The 25536-nt window shown below is 42.5% G+C and overlaps 2 protein-coding genes across 2 annotated transcripts; both read left to right on the top strand.

The window, feature by feature from the left end:
• The first annotated feature begins 2025 nt into the window (after nt 1-2025).
• On the top strand, nt 2026-7545 carry LOC139554296 (guanine nucleotide-binding protein G(I)/G(S)/G(T) subunit beta-3-like). The gene is made up of 7 exons (XM_071367065.1): nt 2026-2661; nt 3054-3199; nt 3567-3630; nt 3933-4089; nt 4754-5022; nt 5381-5597; nt 6479-7545. Exons 1-7 carry the CDS (start codon nt 2605-2607, stop codon nt 6583-6585), a joined length of 1017 nt encoding a protein of 338 aa, XP_071223166.1. The 5' UTR covers nt 2026-2604; the 3' UTR covers nt 6586-7545.
• Nucleotides 7546-9309: 1764 nt separating this feature from the next.
• LOC139554611 (triosephosphate isomerase A) lies at nt 9310-25262 on the top strand. The gene is made up of 6 exons (XM_071367552.1): nt 9310-9541; nt 18958-19081; nt 21304-21521; nt 22031-22116; nt 24113-24200; nt 24560-25262. The coding sequence occupies exons 1-6, from the start codon at nt 9430-9432 to the stop codon at nt 24676-24678; spliced, it is 747 nt and encodes a 248-aa protein (XP_071223653.1). The 5' UTR covers nt 9310-9429; the 3' UTR covers nt 24679-25262.
• The last annotated feature ends 274 nt before the right edge of the window (nt 25263-25536 follow it).

Here is a 25536-nt window from a genome sequence, read left to right as displayed (position 1 = left end):
TCCAATCGGTTTACCTGCCTCCTCTTGTCATGCTCCCTGCTCTCTGCTCTCTCTCTCTTTCCCTCTCCCTATTTCTATCTTCGGGCTTATCCCTTCATCCCTGATCTCCTTCATCCCTCCAATCCTCATCTGTTCCTCACAGGAGGAAGGGAGAGAGAGTTTTGACAGGATTGCCTGCAACCAGTCTGTGGGTGAAAGCGTAAGAGGAACGAGAGAGAGGTACGGATAGCAGGGCTGACTTGAGTGTTGTGGACCATAAAAAGCTGCTCCAAAGGGCTACTGAGGCGGAAAAGCCCAAAAAGAAAAAGGATCACATTTTGTGTGGAAAAGGTGAGTGATTTTTGGCCACTTTGGTTGCAAATTCTTCTGGGCATTTACATGGAACTATGTGGAACTACATAGACTCCTCTGATGATTACCAACATGGATCCACATAATTCTGGAAACTATCCCATTACCTATCTCAGCATTCTCATCCATGAAAAGATTTCACAGTTAAAAGAATGGAACTTCATCTGATTTGCAGTACGGGCCAATGGACTGAATATGAGCCGAAAGAAACTGCTCAAGGGTCGGTCAATGACAGCCGTAGTAATTGTTCTCAGTGGTGCTCATTTCCATCGGAAAATGGACTCCAATGGCATGCCTGCAACAAGTGTGCTGCAGTCCGTGGAAAACATACTGACTGATGTCTGTGCAAGTGGGAGAAAGAGAGAGGCAGAGAGAAGTAGGTAGTTACAGTGACATTGAGTGCTTTTCTTCACAGAATCAGTCTCCTTTATTAGGTACCAGCAGCATGCAAAAGCATTAGCAGCATTATCATGAAGGTTGCAAATCCTCCCACATTGATTCCAGTAAAAAAAAAAAATCCCGCCTGAAAGCAGCAAACTGCAGAACTTTCTTCCTCAGTTGTTTTTCGCTTGACAAAAGGATTTTTGCAGGTGGCAATGTCTTACAGATATTGATTATATGCATTGAAGTCTTCTTTAATTCTGCAGCTGTGCTAATAGAATTGTGCACTTCTAGAGTACGTTTATCTAGACAAAGAGGAATAGAGGCCTTTCTGTGCATTTGTGCAAATATATATTCAAAGGAAATGACCAAACAGGAAACTGAAGAAAACTCGAATGTATACCTGATAGGCCCCTATCTTTGCCTATTCGTGCCCCCTCTATCCTCTCTGTCTCTCTTCCCCCCTCCCTCACTCCCCCTGTCTGATCCAGAGGTGAAGAGCAGTCTGTAATCGGATGACAGGAGATTTGACTGGAAAAGCCTCCCTTAAGTTCTGGGGCTTGAAAGCTCTTTTCCCACTGGGCACAAACATCATTTCAACATCTAGTTTTGATTTACATTTGATTGAGTTGTGAACTAACGTGAATTCAACATGAAATCAAAATACTTTTTAGCTTATCATTGGATTTAGGTTGAAAGTTGGGTGAAAAAAACGACACAAATTCCAGAAATTCCTTTACGTTGAGGACTTTTTGCAAATCGAAACAGTTTTGCACATTGATTCAACTTCATCACATTGTTTTTTGGACGACGTGGAAACAACGTTGATTTAACCAGTTTGAGCCCAGCGGGTTGTGCCCACCCGTCCTCGCACGCTGTCTCCCTGGCTCTCGTCATAGGTCAAACTACTGAACGCCTATGCTTTGTCAACACGTGAGCAATTGTTTCTGTGGAAGTAATACCTTTTTTTAATACCATATTTGCAAGGATGTGTGCTGTAGTTAGTTGGACACATTTTTAAAGAACAATTTAGAAAGTGGTGTGTGTTGGCAATTGGCCTCCAATTACGAAAAAGTCAGCATCCAATTAAGAGTATTAGGGCCATAGACAGCTAAGCACTAATTACTTCTTGATCATTAAATATTCTCTCTTAAAAGGAATTGAAAGTCAGAGTGAGAGCTGACAGAAGAAGGTTCATGGCAAATTGTCTGTTAAACTTGTTTTAATTGTCACAAAACATTTAAATAATTGAAGTCATGAATAGGAAAATAAAAGTAACAAAGTAAAGTTTTAACGTTGTAAAGTTGTGGTAAAACAGTCATTCAAAAACAAAAAAATGACAAGTACTCTCGAAACACAGGCAACACTTCTGTAATGACCTATAAAAACCAAAATGGCTGTCTGTGTCACAGAAAAGATGGCCAGTAATTTGCCCTAATCTTCAGATAGGTGAAGTTAGAGCTTGGATATATCACTATTAGACAGCGGATGTGGGATTATACCTCGTACCATACTCAAGAAGGCCAAGCTAGGCTCTGGCACCAGACTAGATGACGAAAGCACCTGAGCGATTTAGTTTCGGGGGTCAGAGGCCATGAGGGTTACAGGAACAAACAGTTACGTTCTCCTCAACAGGTACCACTCTATATATCTACTGTACATATCTGAGAACATGAATTCTTAGTTCTATTTAAGGTCTTCCTTATATTATTGAGTTCTACATTATATTAATTGTACAATGACGACAGCATTTTTGCCAAGCCCTGATTTGCATAAATATGTTTGTAATCATATAATCCTTTTCTCTTTCTCCCTATCTTCTAGTCTGCTAGTTTCTTTCTCCGGCGGTAACAGCCCCTATCAACCGTTGCCATGGGTGAAATGGACACGTTGAAAAAGGAGGCCGATGGCCTGAAGACCCAGATTGAAGTGAGTCTTCCTGTCACAGCATGCATTGATGTTGGGGTCACCATGACAATAGTCCCCACAAGACATACTCATCAAGCACATTTCTGTGACGATATTCAATATCACCTCCAGTCTAAAAAAGGGCTCATCATCAGATAAATAACTAGGAAGCACAGTACCAAAAATGCACAAGAATTGATGTATGTATAGCCTACATTTAGTTTCCTCCACATACCAAAACTGGTACTGTGATAAAGTTATACTAAGACATTTTAAGCAGTGTCTGGTTCCTGAAAAATTGAAATACACCAGAAGTATGGAGAACATTCGATTTATGCTTATTTTTCTACAACTATTTTACTCTTCACTAATCTTATTAGTCTCCTATGTGTATCTCCCCCTCACAACACTAGACTGCCCGCAAGGCGGTCAATGACACCACCATGGCTGCTGTAGCATCTGGTGTGGCGGCTGCACCTCGTATCCAGCTGAAGAACAGAAAGACATTGAAGGGCCACTTGGCCAAAATCTACGGCTTGCACTGGTCTGCTGATAACAGGTGAGAAGGACTTCTTGTCCAGATAGCTGGGAATGGGGATGGCGTCAGGGACAGTTTAGCTCACCATAGACACCCCACCACTACCACGAGCCACTGTGATATAGGGACTTATGAACAACGTAGAGAAGGTCTACTTTGCACCGCTCAAACCAAATGGACTCGGACATCGAAAAGTCCCATTGTTTAATGTGTCCACGCTAACATGCAAGTGTTATGGGGTTCGATGAAAAGGCTTTCCGAAGGCCTTCATTGTTTCAAATGTTGCATTAAACCAGATTCATACTGGATCTCATGCCTAAACCTTGGTTCAAACAGAATTTGATAGACTGACTGACCACTTGTTTAACTCTCTTTCTCTCTCCAACAGGCACATGGTCAGTGCCTCACAAGATGGCAAGCTTCTTATTTGGGACACCTACACTGGCAACAAGGTAAGGGCTGATCACTGATCAGTCATCATTTTCACAGTTCTAACTGTTTTCATAATAATGCATAGGACTTACATCCAGAGCTTTCCACTTGGTTTACAGTGTATGGAGTAGATCCCTCCTTCAACCACCGATGTGTAGAAGGACTATCGACTTTTGTTTCAGATTGTCTTGACTTTGACTACACACTCTACGAATGTATTTATATGGTAACAGTCAGCTAGCTTGGTATATTATGTCTTCTAACCTTTAGACAAAGCGAACTAGAAAGTGAGTGGTTAAGTGTTCTTCTCCCTGCCCTCCAGGTATATGCCGTCCCCCTCAAGTCTTCCTGGGTGATGAGTTGCTCCATGGCCCCTTCTGGCAATCTGGTGGCCAGCGGAGGTCTGGATAACATGTGCACCATCGTCAACATCAAGGCTGCCAGCCCAAAGACCATAAGGGAGCTGGACGCACATGAAGGTAGCTACCCTGCTTTACCCGTGCTATGGTTTACTCCGTGACCAACTGGGTTACGGTCAACTCCGTGACCAACTGGGTTACGGTCAACTCCGTGACCAACTGGGTTACGGTCAACTCCGTGACCAACTGGATTACGGTCAACTCCGTGACCAACTGGGTTACGGTCAACTCCGTGACCAACTGGGTTACGGTCAACTCCGTGACCAACTGGGTTACGGTCAACTCGTGATCAACTGGGGACGGTCAACTCTGTGACCAACTGGGTTACGGTCAACTCCGTGACCAACTGGGTTACGGTCAACTCCGTGACCAACTGGGTTACGGTCAACTCGTGACCAACTGGGTTACGGTCAACTCGTGACCAACTGGGTTACGGTCAACTCGTGACCAACTGGGTTACGGTCAACTCGTGACCAACTGGGTTACGGTCAACTCCGTGACCAACTGGGTTACGGTCAACTCCGTGACCAACTGGGTTACGGTCAACTCCGTGACCAACTGGGTTACGGTCAACTCCGTGACCAACTGGGTTACGGTCAACTCTGTGAGCAACTACAATTCAGAGTATTCATTAAAACGGTGTTCATAAATTGGATGTCCTCAAAATATGTAGGAAATAAGTAGAACAAACAATAAAATCTCTGTCCGTCTCCTTCCATCTCAGGCTACCTTTCCCATAGCCGCTTCCTGAACGACAGCGAGATACTCACTGCGTCCGGTGACACCACTTGTTGCCTGTGGGATCTGGAGACTGGCAAGCAGAAGGTGGTCTACAAGAGCCACGTGGGTGACTGTATGTGCCTGGCCATGTCACCAGACCAGAACACTTTCATCTCAGGGGCCTGTGACTCCAGCGCCAAGCTGTGGGACATAAGAGATGGTGGCTGCAAGCAGACCTTCATCGGCCACACGAGTGACATTAACGCCATTGCGGTGAGCACATAAATCCTGGTCAGAATGACTCTTCTTTTTCTATATATTTTAGTGACCTTAACCCAACAACTAGCGACCTCATCAAGGTGTTGGGTTGCAGTTACAAGATCCTGGGTTCAAGCTCCGGTTGAGACTACCCCCCCCCCCCCCCCCCCGACTACAATATAAGCAAGACATGAGCAGTGCGATCCAAAATCAAAACATAGTTTAGCATCACAACACCAGCTCTTTCCATGGAGTCTGTACTCTGCAACTCAGTCAACTCACCAGGCAACTAACCTTCAAGCTCAGTAAATGTCAAAACAAAAACAAAACATGCTGAAATAGCCCTCTCCTCTTCTTTTTTTCCCTACCCCAGTTCTTCCCTAGTGGCACTGCAGTTATCACGGGATCCGATGACTGCACCCTCAAGATGTACGACCTCCGTGCCGACCAGGAGGTCAATGGCTACCAGGACGCTGCGTTGAATGCAGGCGTCACGTCAGTCTCCCTCTCCAGCTCTGGACGCCTCGTCTTCGCCGGCTACGACAACTTCAACTGCAACATCTGGGATTCCCTGAAGGCCGAGAAAGTCGGTGAGTAAAAGTGGGAGAGAAAAGAGCGGGAGAGAGGAGGGGATAGGTGAAAAAAAAGAGAGTAGAGGCAGAGAGAACCGAAGGGAGAACAGTCAATGTAAAGAGAGGGAGGCAGACCAAGAGATAGATGGCATAAGTGGGTGGTTGAAACAGAGGCAATGAAAGGGAGAAAATGGATTGTTAAAAAAAAGTCTGGATGAGATGTTTGTGGAGGCAGTCAATTAAAGAAATACGGGTGGAAAAGGAATAGAAACTAGAACTGCATAATTTGCATCAGTGTGTATGACTTCCTCTCTCTCTCTCTCTCTCTCTCTCTCTCTCTCTCTCTCACACGCACTCTCTCACTCACTCACTCTCTCTCTCTCTCTCTCTCTCTCTCTCTCTCTCTGTCTCTGTCTCTCTCTCTCTCTCTCTCTCTCTGTCTCTCTCTCTCTCTCTCTCTCTCTCTCTCTCTCTCTCTCTCTCTCTCTCTCTCTCTCTCTCTCTCTCTCTCTCTCTCTGTCTCTGTCTCTCTCTCTCTGTCTCTCTGTCTCTCTCTGTCTCTCTCTCTCTCTCTCTCACGCACTCTCTCACTCACTCACTCTCTCTCTCTCTCTCTCTCTCTGTCTCTGTCTCTGTCTCTCTCTCTCTCTCTCTGTCTCTCTCTCTCTCTCTCTCTCTCTCTCTCTCTCTCTCTCTCTCTCTCTCTCTCTCTCTCTCTCTCTCTCTCTCTCTCTCTCTCTCACGCACTCTCTCACTCACTCACTCTCTCTCTCTCTCTCTCTCTCTCTCTCTCTCTCTCTCTCTCTCTCTCTCTCTCTCTCTCTCTCTCTCTCTCTCTCTCTCTCTCTCTCTCTCTCTCTCTCTCTCTCTCTCTCTCTCTCTCTCACTCTCTCTCTCAGGTGTTCTATCTGGCCATGACAACAGAGTGAGCTGCATTGGGGTACCAGACGATGGCTTGGGTATCTGCACAGGATCCTGGGATAGCTTCCTGAAGATCTGGAACTGAGCTGGTGCTCCAGAGGCGACATTAGGAGAGGGAGAGTGGGGATGGATGGAACTAGAGGCGGAGAGGAGAAGGGGGGAATCACAAGCCTGAGAAATAAGGATGCTCATTTTGGGATTGGGGAGATACCAGGAGGAGGATGTTTGTAACCGCTAGATCTTCCCTTCTCTTGCGCCCTCTTTCTATGTATGCAAATGTGGGAGGTGGTGAATGGGACTTCATAGAACATGCTGCATAAATGGCATCGACAACAGCACAAGATGCAGTCCCGCTACATGTACACGAGAGTTTTGAAGTTATGGTTGACACTATCAATATCTAGACAATGACAAACACCAAAAAATAGGATATTTGAAGTCATTATTTGAAATAACAAATGAATTAAAACAAATATGCTCTACTTGTGTCTAAGGTGAGAGTGACAATTACACGTATAGATTTTTGACAGTAAAAACGTGTGAGACAAATGCAGAAATATAATACACATCAGTAACGATTTAGTATTACGGATACATTTTTATTGTTTTGAGATCTTTGATTAATAAAGCCCGAGGATATTAGCTGAAAGTTGACATGTACATTTATTTACATTTAGGTATTTTGTTAGAGTGCATAGTTGATGTACAGTGCTGTTTGGTCATACATATCCGATGTATGTGTCCCACAGGTATATGACTATCGCCATTTTGGACCTATGATGACACATGCTAACCAGCAGCACCCTCTGACTTTGCCCCAAAATGGCTGCAATCACCTATCACCAAGCAAATCCATGATGTAAAAACAAAATCCAACGTCTGTATTATACTTCAGGGAAAAGCGTTGTTGAGTTGTTACATATCAGATACCAATACATTCCCTCCCAACTGCATTTTGTAGCACATTTACACATCTGCAGTATCTCTGTAAAAAGTGGAATGCTTGTTGAAAAACCTTTCTAATAAACATTGACTTCTGCATTAACACCATTTCTGTGTATTTTGCGCTTTGACGGTCAACCATTTCGAAAAAAAGTTTGTCTCAAAGTTTGTCATCTGCAAACCTCTTGCTGGAGGACTTATTGTAACAAACATGCCCGGGGCATTAATCGAGTCCCATCACTGTCCTCCAAGAGTTGCTGAATTTTCTCTTCACTAAAGTCTGGTTGTTGCAAGGTATATGTAGAGCAGGGTTTCCATTATGAAAATGTGGCACCGGCCATTTGACCGGCAACATTTCAATTTACCGGACCCATGTGCATTTGGTGCGTAACGTGATTAGTGTGTCCACCCATGGTGCTCAGAATGACAGAAATCACATTTAGATTATGATAATTACTCTTAACAGAACAGCCAAGTTGAGGATGCAATGACATGTGTCCTTACTGTGCACTTTGAAGATGTTAGAATCAGTGGAGGCGCCTCAGAGGAGGAAGGGGAGGACCATCCTACTCATTCAATTTCATAAAAATGTTAAAACATTTAAAAGGTTATCCTTTTTAGATAAAACTATACTATATACATTCACGTCAACAAATAATTGATAAAAACACATTGTTTTGCAATGATGGTCTACAGTAGCCTCAACAGCACTCTGTAGGGTAGCACCATGGTGTAGCCGGAGGACAGCTAGTTTCCATCCTCCTCTGGGTACATTAACTTTACTACAAAATCTGGGAGGTTCATGGTTCCCACCCTCTTCCATAGACTTACACAGTAATTATGACAACTTCCGGGGGACATCCTCCAACCTATCAGAGCTCTTGCAGCATGAACTGACGTATTGTTCACCCAATCAAAGGATCAGAGAATGAATCTAGCACTGAAAGCATAAGCTACAGCTAGTTAGCACAGCAGTGCATGAAATGTGGTGAGTAGTTGACTTAAAGAGAGAGATGAGCTGTGTACTATTTACAGATGAGCTGTGTACAGGTGCAATGATCGGTAAGCTGCTCTGACAGCTGATGCTTAAAGTTAGTGAGGGAGATATAAGACTCCAACTTCAGTGATTTTTTTTCAATTCGTTCCAGTCATTGGCAGCAGAGAACTGGAAGGAAAGGCGGCCAAACAAGGAGTTGGCTTTGGGGATGACTAGTGAAATATACCTGCTGGAGCGCGCGCTACGGGTGGGTGCTGCTATGGTGACCAGTGAGCTGAGATAAGGCGGGGCTTTACCTAGCAAAGACTTATAGATGATGGGTCAAGGGTGGATCAAGGGTGAGGGATCCTATTGAGTAGTAGATTTGTGCCAGCACAGAGGGATAGGGCAACGAGTGAGTTATGCTTCAGTAAGGTTGGCTTCTTAGCGTTCATAGCAATGCTTATCAACTCTACTGAAAAAAATGGAATGTAAATCACAGAGAAAAGATGTTGTGGTGGCAGCTGCAGAGAAGTATTTGGGTATATGAGATTTGACATCAGAAAATGTACAGGGTGTGTTGAGGGGTGGTTTCCCATCCTCCCAGGCCATTGGCATGGTGCAGAAGCAGATAGAGTACAAGTAATGGAATGAGTGGTGGGTTTTAGTGTGGGTGGTAGCTGGAGAGATGTAGGCTACCTGTTTACATGTAAGTATTTTACTGCAGAAGAGGTGATTTGTATTTTTATGAAATAGTGTTATTTAGGTGTAGGGTTAGTTGTTGGTGCAAGCTTTTCCTTTTAGGAACAGGAATAATTCAATTAAGTTGACTGGCTTCACACTTTAGTACCGTAGGTGGCGGTGTATGCACCTTTAAGTTGGATGCGATCCGCCAACCAATCACAAAGAAGAAGAAAAAGACAGCTTCTGTTTGCTCGCTGTTTGTATCAAAAGCATCACCTCCTAGGCCCGTGTCGTCGTTTTTCTGGTATTATCTACCGCCCAGCCATCATGTCGTCCAGAACATTTTTCGTAGGAGGAAACTGGAAGATGAACGGTGACAAGAAGAGCCTGGGCGACCTCATAACGACCCTGAACACCGCAAGCCTCCACGATGAAACCGGTATACATTTTTTTTTGTCTCAAAGTATCTTGTCTAAAATTAACCCTAATAGGTTGTTTACAGTTCATTCTGACTGATACCAATATCCAATACTTGCATGTAAAGAGTAAATATGAAATGGGTTTTTTAACAAACGACACCATGACATTGTAGTTTCGTGACGTGTATCTTTTGACCGCTCCATCCATGCAGGGTTGTTGGCCTAGCCTAGCGCGAGTTGTGCTCATTGGACTGCGCATAGTTTCTCTTATCTGAGTGCATCGATGACACCTGGGCTTTGCATTCCCAATACGCCTGCTTGTCTGCAATGCCTTTTGACTTGAGAGTGACTGGCTAAACACTGGTCCTGAGTCAATTTTACCACAGTCCTAATCATCTGTCACTTGCAAAGAAACCTGATGCTTGGCCAGTGTTTATGGGATAGGCCAGGGTAACCCCAACCGGTGGGCCGAATTTGGCCCGCGGGTGGTTTTTCATGGCCCCCCATGTTTTCAGATTAAAAAATAAATAAATGTCATTGTTGGACATAAAGACTGTAAAAACTAGAGGTCGACCAATTATGATTTTAACGCCGATACCGATTAATGGACGACCAAAAAAATGCTCATACCAATTAATCGACCAAATATTATTTTATTTGATATACATTTTTATATATATTTGTAATAATGACAATTACAACAATACTGAATGAACAAGGAACACTTTTATTTGAACTTAATCAAATGCATAAATAAAATCTATTTAGTCTCAAATAAATAATGAAACATGTTCAATTTGGTTTAAATAATGCAAAAACACAGTGTTGGAGAAGAAAGTAAAAGAGCAATATGTGCCATGTAAAAAAAGCTAACGTTTAAGTTCCTTGCTCAGAACATGAGAACATATGAAAGCTGGTGGTTTAATATTCCCAGTGTAACAGGGTTATAATGGTGATTCCCGTTGCCATTTTATTGTTAAGCCAATGGGTTTTTGGTTTTAGTTTTGTCTTGCCTTCACCTACTCAACATGGCATCTTATTGGCTGGTTTGCGTAGCTTGCTTACGAGGGAGGATGTTTCAGTTAGAATCGTCTCAGTGAACAAGCACCAAACCAGCGGTAAGTTGTTGGTTGCAAAGCACTGTACGTCAAAAGTGATTTTTATACTCCCAAGTGATGATTTAAATGTACAATTTATATAAATTTGTTTGTAAATGTTATTCGAACATCACACATAAGATGCAGTGTTTTTTGGAGAATATTGGTTGTGCATTTTGTTGTAAAGAATTCCCGCCAGTACTAGCTAGCAACTTACTGTGTCTGGTGGGGGGGGGGTTCATATATTTTGTACAGTGCGTGAGTGCAGAGTTGGATGGTGAGCCGTGCATTGCATGACGTGCAATTTTGTGCTGTTCCTATCAGGTACATTGTTAAAGGTATTATTTTGTTAACTACATGCCCCAGTGAACAAGCACCAAACCAGCGTGAGTGAGTGCAGAGTTGGATGGTGAGCCGTGCATTGCATGACGTGCAATTTTGTGCTGTTCCTATCAGAATAAATCTCCATGACTGGTGCTACACGTTGGAGTTCGTGTCGAGGATTGATTGTACACAACGCAAGCAGAGTACTGTTACACCAGTAAAGAAGTTTTAGTTTAAGTTATGATAGGAATTATGACGCGTCGACTATTTCTCTCTACTGTATACCATTTGTATTTCATATACCTTTGACTATTGGATGTTCCTATAGGCACTTTAGTATTGCCAGCCTAATCTCAGGAGTTAATAGGCTTGAAGTCATAAACAACGTTGTGCTTCAAGCATTGCTAAAAGCTGCTGGCAAACACAGTAAAGTGCTGTTTGAATGAATGCTTACGAGCCTGCTGCTGCCTACCACCGCTCAGTCAGACTGCTCTGCTCTATCAAATATCAAATCATAGACTTAATTATAATATAATAAACCCCAAAATACGAGCCTTTGGTCATTTAATATGGTCAAATCCGGAAACTATCATTTCGGCAAAAAAAACGTTTATTCTTTCAGTGAAATACGGAACCGTTCTGTATTTTATCGAATGGGTGGCAACCCTAAGTCTAAATATTCCTGTTACATTGCACAACCTTCAATGTTATGTCATAATAATGTAAAATTCTGGCAAATTAATTACGGTGTTAGGAAGAAATGGTCGCATATACCCTGACTCTGCTTGCACTGAACACGAGAAGTGACTCAATTTCCCTAGTTAATATTGCCTGCTAACATGAATTTCTTTTAACTAAATTTCCAGGTAAAAAAAAATATACTTCTGTGTATTGATTTTAAGAAAGGCCTTGATGTTTATGGTTAGGTACATTTGTGCAACGATTGTGGTTTTTTTCGCGAATGCGCTTTTGTTAAATCATTACCCGTTTGGCGAAGTTTAAGTAAGCTATGATTCGATGATGAATTAACAGGCGCCGCATTGATTATATGCAACGCAGGACAAGCTAGTTAACTACACATGGTTGATGATATTACTAGGTTAACTAGTGATTATGTGAAGATTGATTGTTTTTTATAAGTTTTATGCTAGCTAGCACCTTACCTTGGCTCCTTGCAACCACAAGGTCCTTTTGATGCTGCACTCGCGTAACAGGTGGTCAACCTGCCACGCAGTCTCCTCGTGGATTGCAATGTAATCGGCCATAATCGGCGTCCAAAAAGGCAGATTACCGATTGTTATGAAAACTTGAAATTGGCCATGCCGATTAATCGGTCGACCTCTAGTTAAAACACCAGGAAATCAGCTCCAAGTGATTTTAATTTAAGAAATCTGTCAACAAGTATTCCCACGCATAATATAGAGACACGTGATCGTATACAATTTTAAGCAAGGTTTGAAATGGTGTTTTAGTCAAACATGATGTTTTTGGGCTTCTTGAGGTCAATTTGCAGTCTACAAATGATTTGTAATTATGTTCCGGCCCCTGACCGTCGGCCCGTGGCTGAATCTAGTTGATGATCCCTGGGATAGGCTTTCAACACAGATACAAGGGGAAGCCTTAAAGGCTCTGCATGGTCAATCCGTCATCTGCAGTGGCCGTACTGCAATACGGCCTCTGCAGAAGTCAGGGCTTTCATACTTCTTTAAAAAAATAATAATAATAATAATTTAACTAGGCAGGTCAGTTAAGAACAAATTCTTATTTACAATGACGGCCTACCAAAAGACCTCTTTTTGTCCTATATTTTTATTTAACACACATCACAAGAGACAACGCAACACTACATGAAGAGACACCTAAGACAACAACATAGCATGGCAGCAACACATGACAACGCAGCATGGTAGCAGCACAACATGACAACATGGTAGCAGCACAAAACAGGGTACAAACATTGTTGGGCACAGACAATGGCACAAAAGGCAAGAAGGTAGAGACAACAATACATCACGCAAAGCAGTCACAACTGTCAGTAAGTCCATGATTGAGTCTTTGAATGAAGAGATTGAGATAAAACGGTCCCGTTTGAGTGTTTGTTGCAGCGTGTTCCAGCCACTAGCTGCAGCGAACTGAATAGACGAGCAACCCCGGGATGTGGGTGCTTTGGGGACCTTTAACAGAATGTGACTGGCAGAAAAGGTGTTGTATGTGGAGGATGAGGGCTGCGGTAGATATCTCAGATAGTGGGGAGTGAGGCCTAAGAGGGTTTTATAAATAACCATCAACCAGTGGGTCTTGTGACGGGTATACAGAGATGACCAGTTTACAGAAGAGCATAGGGTGCAGTGATGTGTCCTATAAGGAGCATTGGTGGCAAATCTGATGACCCGAATGGTAAAGAACATCTAGCCGCTCGAGAGCACCCTTACCTGCCGATCTATAAATTATGTCTCCATAATCTAGCATCGGTAGGATGGTCATCCGAATCAGGGTTAGTTTGGCAGCTGGGGTGAAAGAGGAGCGATTACTATAGAGGAAACCAAGTATAGATTTAACTTTAGCCTGCAGCCTTAATATGTGCTGAGAGGACAGTGTACCATCTAGCCATACTCCCAAGTACTTGTGTGAGGTGACTACCTCAAGCTCTAAACCCTCAGAGGTAGTAATCACCCCTGCGGGGAGAGAGGGGCGTTCTCTAACCAAACCACATGACCTTTGTTTTAGAGGTGTTCAGAACAAGGTTAAGGGCAGAGACACTTGTTGGACACTAAGAAAGCTTTGCAGAGCTGTTGTGAAAGGAGTTGTCAAAGTGAGTTTGACAACCTCCCGTCCCCACCTACCTTCAGTCATGTCAATGTGGAGCTATAAGGAGCCCTCCGCATAGTTAAAACATTTGGGAGGAGCACAGCGATGCGTTACAGAGCTCCCTTTGGCCTCCGGAGGCTCTGCAATTGCATCACACCCTCTGTACGCAGCCTCCAGATTGCATTTCCGGGGCAAGCATAAATTGGCTTTTACAGTGCCTCTCAACTGATGACTATGTGGGCGATGAAACTATGGAAAGCCATTCATTTCCAAGCGAAGTGGGCGGAGGACTGTTTGGGCGACGCGAGCATGGGCAAGGGACCTGAACTGGGTTGGACCAAAGTTGGGGAAAGCTGAACTTTATGCAAATACTTTTTGACATCACTAGGGTTGCACATTTTGGGGAATATTCAGCGGTGGAAACTTTCCATGGGAATAAATGCAAATTAATACCATTTTAAATGTAGATGTCTTTTGCATTGGATATATTTACCATATCATATGGGAACAGAAACATATACCTTTTACCTTAAGTAGACATAATTGTAAATTATTAAATCCTTCCAATATAAATAAAAAATAACAATTTAGTTACGAATTTAACTTTAAATTAGTTGACTCTTCACATGGGATGATTTCATTGAACATCAAAAGAAAGGGAATATTGAATGATCCCCAATTATCCATCGCATCTCCCCAAAAACTTTTTCAACATCTGTAAAATGATAGTCTAGAAACTAATGCTTTGGTTGTTTTCCTCTCAGGCTTCCATGTCTTCTCCCTGGACCTCCTCAATGTCTACCTCTTGAACATCAGACTCTGAGGCCTCATCTTCACTTTCTTTTTCACCAATTTTTCAACCCTTGTATTGGTCAGCCTGTTGCGTGCTTTGGTGTGTGTGTGTTAGAGGTCGGCCGATTATGATTTTTCAACGCCGATACTGATTATTGGAGGACCAAAAAAAGCCGATACCGATTAATCAGCTTTTTTTAAATTTAATTTTTTTATATATTTTTTAAATTAATTAATTTGTTTTATTATAATTTTTTTGTTGTAATAATGACAATTACAAAAATACTGAATGAACATTTTTCTTTTACCTTAATATAATAAATCAATAAAATCAATTTAGCCTCAAATAAATAATGAAACATGTTCAATTTGGTTTAAATAATGCAAAAACAAAGTGTTGGAGAAGAAAGTAAAAGTGCAATATGTGCCATGTAAAAAAGCTAACGTTTAAGTTCCTTGCTCAGAACATGAGAACATATGAAAGCTGGTGGTTCCTTTTAACATGAGTTTTCAATATTCCCAGGTAAGAAGTTTTAGGTTGTAGTTATTATAGGAATTATAGGACTATTTCTCTCTCTACCATTTGTATTTCATATACCTTTGACTTTTGGATGTTCTTATAGGCACTTTAGTATTGCCAGTGTAACAGTATAGCTTCCGTCCTTCTCCTCGCCCCTACCTGGGCTCGAACCAGGAACACATCGACAACAGCCACCCTCGAAGCATCGTTACCCATCGCTCCACAAAAGCCGCGGCCCTTGCTGAGCAAGGGGAACAACTACTCCAAGTCTCAGAGCGAGTGACGTCACCGATTGAAACCCTATTAGCGCGCACCCCGCTAACTAGCTAGCCATTTCACATCGGATACACCAGCCAAATCTCGGGAGTTGATAGGCTTGAAGTCATAAACAGCTCAATGCTTGAAGCATTGCGAAGAGCTGATGGCAAACGCACGAAAGTGCTGTTTGAATGAATGCTTACGAGCCTGCTGCTGCCTACCATCGCTCAGTCAGACTGCTCTATCAAATATCAAATCATAGACTTAATTATAACATAACACACAGAAATACGAGCCTTTGGTCATTGATATGGTCGAATCCGGAAACTCATTTTGAAAACAAAACGTTTATTCTTTCAGTGAAATACGGAACCGTTCCGTATTTTATCTAACGGGTGGCATCCCTAAGTCTAAATATTGCTGTTACATTGTACAACCTTCAATGTTATGTCATAATTATGTACAATTCTGGCAAATTAATTACGGTCTTTTTTAGGAATATATGGACTTCACACAGTTCGCAACGAGCCAGGCGGCCCAAACTGCTGCCAATAACCTGACTGCTTGCACGGAACGCAAGAGAAGTGACACAATTTCCCTAATTATAAGAAATTCATGTTAGCAGGCAATATTAACTAAATATGCAGGTTTAAAAATATATACTTGTGTATTGATTTTAAAGAAAGGCATTGATGTTTATGATTAGGTTTGGTGCAACGACAGTGCTAAATCATCACCCGTTTGGCGAAGTAGGCTGTGATTCGATGAGAAATTAACAGGCACCGCATCGATTATATGTAACGCAGGACACGCTAGATAAACTAGTAATATCAACCATGTGTAGTTAACTAGTGATTATGTTAAGATTGATTGTTTTTTATAAGATAAGTTTAATGCTAGCTAGCAACTTACCTTGGCTTCTTGCTGCGCTCGCGTAACAGGTAGTCAGCCTGCCACGCAGTCTCCTCGTGGAGTGCAATGTAAGGCAGGTGGTTAGAGCGTTGGACTAGTAACCGAAAGATTGCAAAAACAAATCCCCAAGCTGACATGGTAAAAATCTGTCGTTCTGCCCCTGAACAAGGCAGTTAACGCACCATTCCTAGGCCTTCATTGAAAATAAGAATGTGTTCTTAATGAACTGACTTGCCTAGTTAAATAAAGGTGTAAAAAAAAAAAAAAAAACGTCCATCGGTGTCCAAAAATACCGATTTCCGATTGTTATGAAAACTTGATATCAACCCTAATTAATCGGCCATTCCGATTAATCGGTCGACCTCTAGTGTGTGTGTGTTCCCAAACAAGGACCAGTTGCGCTCTGAGGCAGCTGATGTTGGTGGGATTTGGAGGATGATGGAGGCAACAGGGGAAAGAGCCTCAGATCCACAAAGTACTTTCCACCAGGTGGCTGATGAGATATGTTGGCACGACTGCTATATTGCATCGCCATCCCAAAGCCCTTGCTTGGAAGTGTACTTCGCCAGATGCCCTCTTCCAGGCCAAGGTGGCGAGACACGGCAGTGATGACACCATAGGTCTTGTTGATCCCTGTGCCAGACAGGATGCTCTTGCCAGCATTCTTGGGGTCCAACATGTATGCTGCGGTGTGTATGGGCTTCAGGCAGAAGTCTTCATGCTTTTTGATGTATTTCAGAACTGCAGTTTCCTCTGCTTAGAGCAACAGTGAAGTGAGCAGGGCAGTACGGATTTCTTCTCTTACATCTGCAAGCAGAGTTTGAACAGCAGACAGGATGGCATTGTCTCCCTCAATCTGTGCAATGGCTACTGCTATAGGTTTCAGGCTTTACCACTCTCTCCCAAAATACATCATCCAGGAGGGTCCTCTTGATGGGGCTGTCTATATTGGCAGACTGTGATAAGGCCATCTCTTGGAGAGACTCCTTCCCCTCCAGGAGACTGTCAAACATGACAACACCACCCCAACGGGTGTTGCTGGGCAGCTTCAATGTGGTGCTCTTATTCTTCTCACTTTGCTTGGTGAGGTAGACTGCTGCTATAACTTGATGACCCTCCCCATCCTTAACCATTTCCTTGGCTTTCTTGTCGAGTGTATCCATTGTTTTCAGTGCCATGATGTCCTTGAGGAGCAGATTCGGTGCATGAGCAGCACAGCCAATGGGCGTGATGTGAGGGTAGGACTCCTCCACTTTAGACCAAGCAGCCTTGATGTTCGCAGCATTGTCTGTCACCAGTGCAAATACCTTCTGTGGTCTAAAGTCATTGACTGCCTTCAGCTCATCTGCAATGTAGAAACCAGTGTGTCTGTTGTCCCTTGTGTCTGTGCTCTTGTATAATACTGGTTGAGGGGTGGAGATGATGTAGTTAATTATTCCTTGCCCACGAACATTCGACCACCCATCAGAGATGGTTGCAATACAGTCTGCTTTCTCAATGATTTGCTTGACCTTCACTTGAACTCTGAATTCTGCATCCAGCTAATGAGTAGATAAAGCATGTCTGGTTGGAGGGGTGTATGCTGGGCGAAGAACATTAAGAAATCTCTTCCAATACACATTGCCTGAGAGCATCAGAGGTGAACCAGTTGCATACACAGCTTGAGCAAGACATTCATCAGCATTTCTCTGACTACATTCCTCCATTGAGGCAAAAAAACTTCTGATTTCAGGAGGACCGTGAGCTGTTGCTATCGATAAGGTGTCTGATTCATAATTTTCAACTCGAATAGAAGTAGAGGGACTTTTGTCAGAGGTTGCTTGTTGTGAGCGTTGAGGGAACTTTATGCACTTGGCTAGATGATTCTGCATCTTTGTTGCATTCTTCACATATGATTTGGCACAGTATTTGCAAATGTACACACCGTTTTCTTATACATTCGCTGCAGTGAAATGTCTCCACACATCAGATAGTGCCCGTGGCATTTTCCTGTAAACATTAGGGGAAAAGTTAAAAAATTGTGTGTGTGTACAGATAAATAGTTAAGCAGTTAAATTAAACAACTCCTTTTGTAAGATAAATGTTTTAAAATGAAACATGCATGGTAACAGGTGAATTAACACTCCTCGGTTAGCAAAAACCCACATGGTAGCGAAAACTAACTAGCAGAAATTGTTAACAAGTTAGAAGTTATTTAAACACACTTTGCTGTAGGCTACTATTTAACAAGAAATCATGACATAAAATATTTTCACCCCACCCAGTATTGTAATCAAAACTTTCCAGAAAGCATGTTGTCCTTGGCTCAGACAGTGTAGTAGTGTGGGCTCAATAGCATCTCATTAGTGTGTAAGATCTTGAGAATCAGCTGTATATTTGATGGAAGAATGCACTGTGCATGCAGAGGGTTGCAATTCCATTTAATTGGGGATAGTTTAACCAAAATATACCACAAGACCTAGAATTGCCTTAAGTGTATTCCACAAAAAAGGTTCACTGTTATAAGAGAACATTTTTATGAATTTAAGCAAAATACCCGAGCTTAACTTCCCATGGAAAAATTCCAGAAATATACCGGAAGGTTTCCGACCCTTTGCAACCCTAGATGTGACAAATACAATTTGATTTGATTTCTTTCTGCTGTTCTCGTAACTCCTCCTACTGTCTCCATCTCTTGTCTCCTCACCCCCACCTTTGTCTCCCTCTCTCTTATACGCTCACACAGAGGTGGTGTGTGGCGCTCCCACCGTCTACCTCGACTTTGCCCGCTCGAACCTGGATGCCAGGATCGGTGTTGCCGCACAGAACTGCTACAAAGTCGCCAAGGGGGCTTTCACTGGCGAGATCAGGTAAGACTCCACTCTTGCATATGACGACACGTCTTCCACCTTGAGACAGAATCTGTGACGGAAAACTTGTTGAAGATGGCCTCTTTATTGGGCGATTTTTATTTTTGGGTTCTCAGATTGTTCTGGTAATTCTCACATAGGAACTTCATTGGGAGGAAGGATGTTGAACATGTTTTTTTACATTTGTACATTTGTTAAAAAAAATATATATATATATATATAATAATTTCTCATGATGGAATTGGCCTATTTAGACCTATCCATGCGTCCTGTAAGATCCTATGATCAGTGAACCGTACATGTTACAGACAACATCTTGGATTTATTATACTCCTTATAGTGTTAGACATATGGAGTATGTCTAGATTCTGAAATACACATTTTCACATGAATATTTTTAATGTTGGATAAATTAATCTCAAAACGTTTTTTTAAAAACATTTTGGTTATAACATTCTCTTCAAACACGTCATATTTCCACAGTGGGCTCTCTGGTACTTTTTAATGATATGAAACACTTTATACATAGAAATTGACATTATAGGTCATTAACCACGAGCTCCGACTGTCGGCTAAACAGCCGATTACTCATTTTCACCCTGCTACTTTTCCCACCAGAGATGTGTTTCCATCAAACAGACTTGTTGCGGATAAAAGGCTGTGCGTGAACACGAAGTGCACATAAACATTTTGCTGTTAAATTCCCATGTACCGACTGAAAAATACCAGTTAAATGGGTTTCCATGGCATTTTCAACTATACTGATGGTTTCGTCACGACAGATGTTGCGTTATGTAGCGAATGTGCCCACTGGTCTTGATATGTGCTCTCTAGCCAACAGCTGGCAGATACAGTGAGGGTAGGCTACATACATGATGGTTATTTCATCAATATTTGCGCATAAAGGCATTTCCACCTCCATTTCTCGCAGAAACAAGACGATCCCACCATGTCTGTTGGCATTTATAAAATTGTACCGACATTTCATGTTTCCATCTGCCCGGTCGTGACTTTTTTCATGCGTCAGGTAATTAATCCGCATGCACACTGAGTGAAGTTGGTTGAATTTACCCAAAAGTCTACTAAAGTGACTTTGTCCTTGTCCTATTTACATTATTTTGTTCATACACTAGGTTGTTATTCATCATTTGAAGAACAGACATTGTGGCTATTCATATTTTGCAGTAAAACTGTAAATAAGACATTCATCTCAAGAGAAAGGTGCCGTATGTAGGAATTGATCTGCCATTTCCTGGCTGCTAGAATCCTAATAGTTTGCCTAATTTCAGTTTGGGACAAAATCAAGCTGTCATTATGCAGAGAATCATTGTACCATCTAAACTGCTGTGAAATATATTTTCCATAACTCAAAATATTGTATTTTCAGTTTGAAGCTGGTGTACAAAACCGCAAGTTAAAGACGCAAAAACTAAAACTTACGAACGGGAAGCATGTAAATGCAGCACTTAGAACACCTCTACTGCTTCTTAGACTTGCTTTCAATGCGAATGACAGATCTATAACTCACGTTTCTATGTGAATTTGGTCTGGTTGCCAAAAAAGTGACATATTGCAGCTTTAAATGTTTAATGTGCTTTTACTTAGAAAATAGTCCGGATCATATGGACAAGATCCAAAATAACTACAAATACACTGAATTCCTACATTTCCTGTATTTTAAATGGTAAAGTCATGTCTTATACACACAATGCCACAACTGTTTCCAATCAGGATGTACATTTGTTCACTACTTTTTATATTTGGCTGCTACGCCTGGTGCTAGTCACCCGCAGAGGGAGTTCCCTTTTTGAATCCATTTTCCCATTCACTGTGTTGGTGGTGCTCATAACATTGATCATACCTTCAGGCTTAGCAGAGAGCCCGCACTGGAAATGTGATGTACCTGTAGAGTGTATTGTTCCAAACAATGCCTTAAAATGAACACAATCAAAACGGGGAGTTGACAATTCTCACATTGAATAAATTAATGTGAAAATTGAATTTCAGAATCAAAAATGGCCATTTTCATCATGATAAAAAAAAATACAAATGGTTTGATACAAATGTAAAAAGCATTTCAAACAGCCTTCCTCCAAATGAAGTTTCTGTGAGAATTGCCAGAACAATCTGAGATACCAAAAATGTATTTTGCCCTATTTTCAATTAAATAAACTGTTCTACTATTAGTGGATGTATTGAGTCTCCCTCTCTCGCTTCCTCAGCCCTGCGATGATAAAGGACTGTGGCGTGGAGTGGGTGATTCTGGGCCACTCGGAGAGGCGTCATGTGTTCGGGGAGAGCGACGAGCTGATTGGTCAGAAGGTGGCCCACGCCCTGGAGAGTGACCTGGGGGTGATCGCCTGCATCGGAGAGAAGCTGGAGGAGAGGGAGGCTGGAACCACAGAGGACGTGGTGTACGCCCAGACCCAGGCCATCGCAGGTAACAGCTGGGCTCCAACCCTGGGTCTGATGTGCGTCACAGGGCTGTTAGTCCTGTGACTTAACACCGTAATCTTTCTTGTGATACACCACACCAGCACATGATGTACAGTATATACCCATTGTTTTCTCCACATTTTTATTTTTTTAATGTCCATGGAAGCTCAATTGTATCCCTTCTACCCACTCTAGATTCAGTTAGCCCGCTCTGCATAGCACTGTTGTACACCTTCCAAAACCTTCCAATTTCGGTTTAAGTGGAAAATGTTAGTCTCAAAGGCCCTGGATGTTGCCTTGGGGGAATTTTGTGCCCGTTATTCAGGAGGCAGTCAAAGGGGTTGGCAGTAGTTCACTAAACGGTGGTGTTGCATGATGGGAACCCTTGCCTGAGACAAATTCATTCCATTCAATTGGTTTACCTACCACATATTGTTTTATACATTTTAAGGCGATTAGTGGTAGGCCAAACATACCTTGTCATTATCTTGATAATAAGCTGTTGTGTTGTAGACAACGTGAAGGACTGGAGCAAAGTGGTGCTGGCTTACGAGCCGGTGTGGGCCATCGGTACCGGTAAGACAGCCTCACCCGAGCAGGTACGACTCATCACCGTTTCATAACAATATTGACTTATTTACATACAACATGCATTCTTTACTGTGTTATTTAAGTTACCAGCCGCTCTGTGGGAAATGCATTTTGTTTTTACCCTCCCCACTCAGACCACTTCCAGACAGTCCGTGAAAAATTATTGCTTGAGAAATTGCTCTTTGCTATGAAGCAGTTTAAAAAATATATAAATATTTTTTTATTCAAAACAATCACAGTAAAGTACTTAATTGTTAACCAGGAATGATTTGATATTGAGATGGCTGCATTGGAACTTTTTAATCTTTATTTATCCAGGCAAGTCTCAGAGAATCTATTTTTCAAGAGATCTGGTCCAAGAGAGATCTGGTTCAAGTGTGCATGTACCTATTTGCTATACAGTGCATTCAGAAAGTAGTCAGACCCCTTTTACTTTTTCCATATTTTGTTACGTTACAGCCTTAGTCTAAAATTGATTTAAAGATTTTTTCCCCCTCAATCTACACACAATACCCTATAATGACAAAGCGAAAACAGGTTTTTAGAAATGTTTGCACGTTTATTTTTTTATTTTTTACAAGACTCATCACATTTACATAAGTATTCAGACACTTCACTCAGTACTTTGTTGAAGGACCTTTGGCAGCGGTTACAGCCTCGGGTCTTCTTGGGTATGACGCTACAAGCTTGGCACACCTGTATTTGGGGAGTGTCTTCCTTGTCTGCAGATCCTCTCTAGCTCTGTCAGGTTGGATGGGGGAGTGTCGCTGCACAGCTATTTTCACATCTCTCCAGAGATGATCGATCGGGTTTAAGTCCGTGCTCTGTCTGGGCCACTCAAGGACATTCAGAGACTTGTCCCAAAGCCACTCATGCGCTGTCTTGGCTGTGTGTTTAGGGTCGTTGTTCTGTTGGAAGGTGAACCTTCAACCCAGTCTGAGCTCTGGAGCAGGTTCTCTCTGTACTTTGCTCTGTTCATCTTTCCCTCAATCCTGACTAATCTCCCAGTCCCTGCCGCTGAAAAATATCCCCACCTAATGATGCTGCCATCACCATGCTTCACCGTAGGGATGGTGCCAGGTTTCCTCCAGACGTGACGCTTGGCATTCAGGACAGAGTTGACTCTTGATTTCATCAGACCAGAGAATCTTGTTTCTCATGCTCTGAGAGTCCTTTAGGTGCCTTTTGGCAAACTCTAAGCGGGCTGTCATGTGCCTTTTACTGAGGAGTGGCCTCCGTCTGGCCACTCTACCATAAAGGCCTGATTGGTGGTGTGCTGCAGAGATGGTTGTCCTTCTGGAAGGTTCCCATGTCCACAGAGGAACTCTGGAGCTCTGAGTGACAGAAGTCGTGACCAGGGCCCTTCTCCCCCGCTTGCTCAGTTTGGCCGGGTGACAAGCTCTGGGAACAGTCTTGGTGGTTCCAAACGTCTTCCATTTAAGAATGTTGACGGCCACTGTGCTCTTGGCGACCTTCAATACTGCATTCATTTTTTTGGTACCCTTCCCCAGATCTGTGCCTCGACACAGCTCTACAGAAAATTCCTTCAACCTCATGTCTTGGTTTTTTGCTCTGACGTGGACTGTCAACTGTGGGACCTTATAGAGACAGGTGTGTGCCTTTCCAAATCATGTCCAATCAATTTAATTTACCACAGGTGGACTCCAAGTTGTAGAAACATCTCAAGGATGATCAATGGAAACAGGATGCAACTGAGCTCAATTTCGAGTCTCATAGCAAAGGGTCTGAATACTTATGTAAATAGGGTATTTGTTTTTTATGTTGAATAAATGTGCAAAGATTTCTAAACCAGTTTTTTTTTTGCTTTTGCTTTGTCATTATGAGGTATTGTGTGTAGACTGATGAGGAAAAACATTTATTTAATCAATTTTAGAATAAGGATGTAACGTAACAAAATGTGGAAAAAGTCAAGGGGTCTGAATACTTTCCAAAAACACTGTAAATTCCAGCGTGTGTGTGTGTGAACTTCTCGTCTTGCCCCAGGCCCAGGAGGTGCATGAGAAACTGAGGGAGTGGATCCGGGCCAACGTCTCTGAGGCCGTGGCCGACTCCGTCCGCATCATCTACGGAGGTCAGTAGGGGACACCCTGAACCCAGCGCTGGGAAGCCTATCTTATCAGAGGGTCTTTTCCATTCTCTACAAGGCTGCTGATAGCTAAGAGACAATCCCCAGAGACACTGTTCCTAATGGAAATGTTAACAAGTATGTATTGGGCTGAATAGAGTTGGGGCCAATTAACACTGACAAACAAAATGGAATTTAGAGCATGTATAACACTACTTTGGTAGGTATGTACATTGGTATCTTGATAATATTAGTGTTCCTAAACCTTTGATATACAAGAATTTCATCAAAGTTGTATAATATATGTACACACACATGCTTGTGAGGTTATTTTGTTTAACCAAAGTCCCTCCCGTCTCCTCCAGGCTCAGTTACAGGGGCCAACTGCAAAGAGCTGGGCTCCCAAAACGACGTGGACGGCTTCCTGGTGGGCGGAGCCTCCCTCAAGCCAGAGTTTGTTGAAATCATCAACGCGCGTGCCTAGAGCGCACAAGAGCAACCCAACCTGCTGCTAGTAATGTCCTGTGACTGTCCCTCTTCCCAGAGTCTCTGCGTGACAATGTCTTACCTGTGTTTTTGTGTCTGTCAACAGGGTACTATTTGACTCGCTTTGTACTACACTGTAGTTTAGGGGCCCGCCACAGTAAAAGTCCCATATTAAGAATTCCAGATTTCTCCATTGGTTGATGCAGATGGTATTCTATGTGTTGAGGATGGGACTTTTTATTATGGAACGGCCCTTTGGATGCAAGTTCCTAACAACTGCTATATCAGTATACATTCTAAAATATATTTTTCGGATATATTAATAAGCACTGCACTTGATGTTCCACACTGGATATGTTTTCACTCACAACTGTAGAGGGACCAGGACTTAGTGTATTGCTAGTGACTGTACAAGTTGCATTAGTCACTAGAAGCACAGTCATGCACGTGCTTGGCTTAGTCCTGCCCTTTCTCTCCTATTGGTTGAAGCACATGTCAGTAACATTTTCCAGCAAAAGACTGTCAAGACCAGCCTTGTGGGTTTAAGACGACTTGAATAAATGGTTTGGTCTGTGCTGTGAACTTGCCTGTGTTCTCCCTCCTTTGAGTCTGTCCTCCGTTTCTGTGGCTTTTTATTGTCATGTCGTCGACCTTGAGGCATTGCATCATTTATTAGAGCCAACTGAAGTCTCTCCAGTTACTGCATGACTCTAGTAGAAATTACTCCTTACATCCACCAAAAGCACACTGGATAATACTTTCTTATAAACAAAATTATTGAAAAGGTGGAACAATCACTCACTATTAAGATGTATTTCTGTTATTTAAACAACAATTCAAAACTTGATGTTTCAGC

The sequence above is a fragment of the Salvelinus alpinus genome, chromosome 26, assembly GCF_045679555.1.
Source record: "Salvelinus alpinus chromosome 26, SLU_Salpinus.1, whole genome shotgun sequence".
NCBI classification, from domain to species: Eukaryota; Metazoa; Chordata; class Actinopteri; order Salmoniformes; family Salmonidae; genus Salvelinus; species Salvelinus alpinus.
The sequence above is the reverse complement of the archived record's forward strand: the minus strand, read 5'-3'. Positions and strand labels throughout refer to the sequence as shown.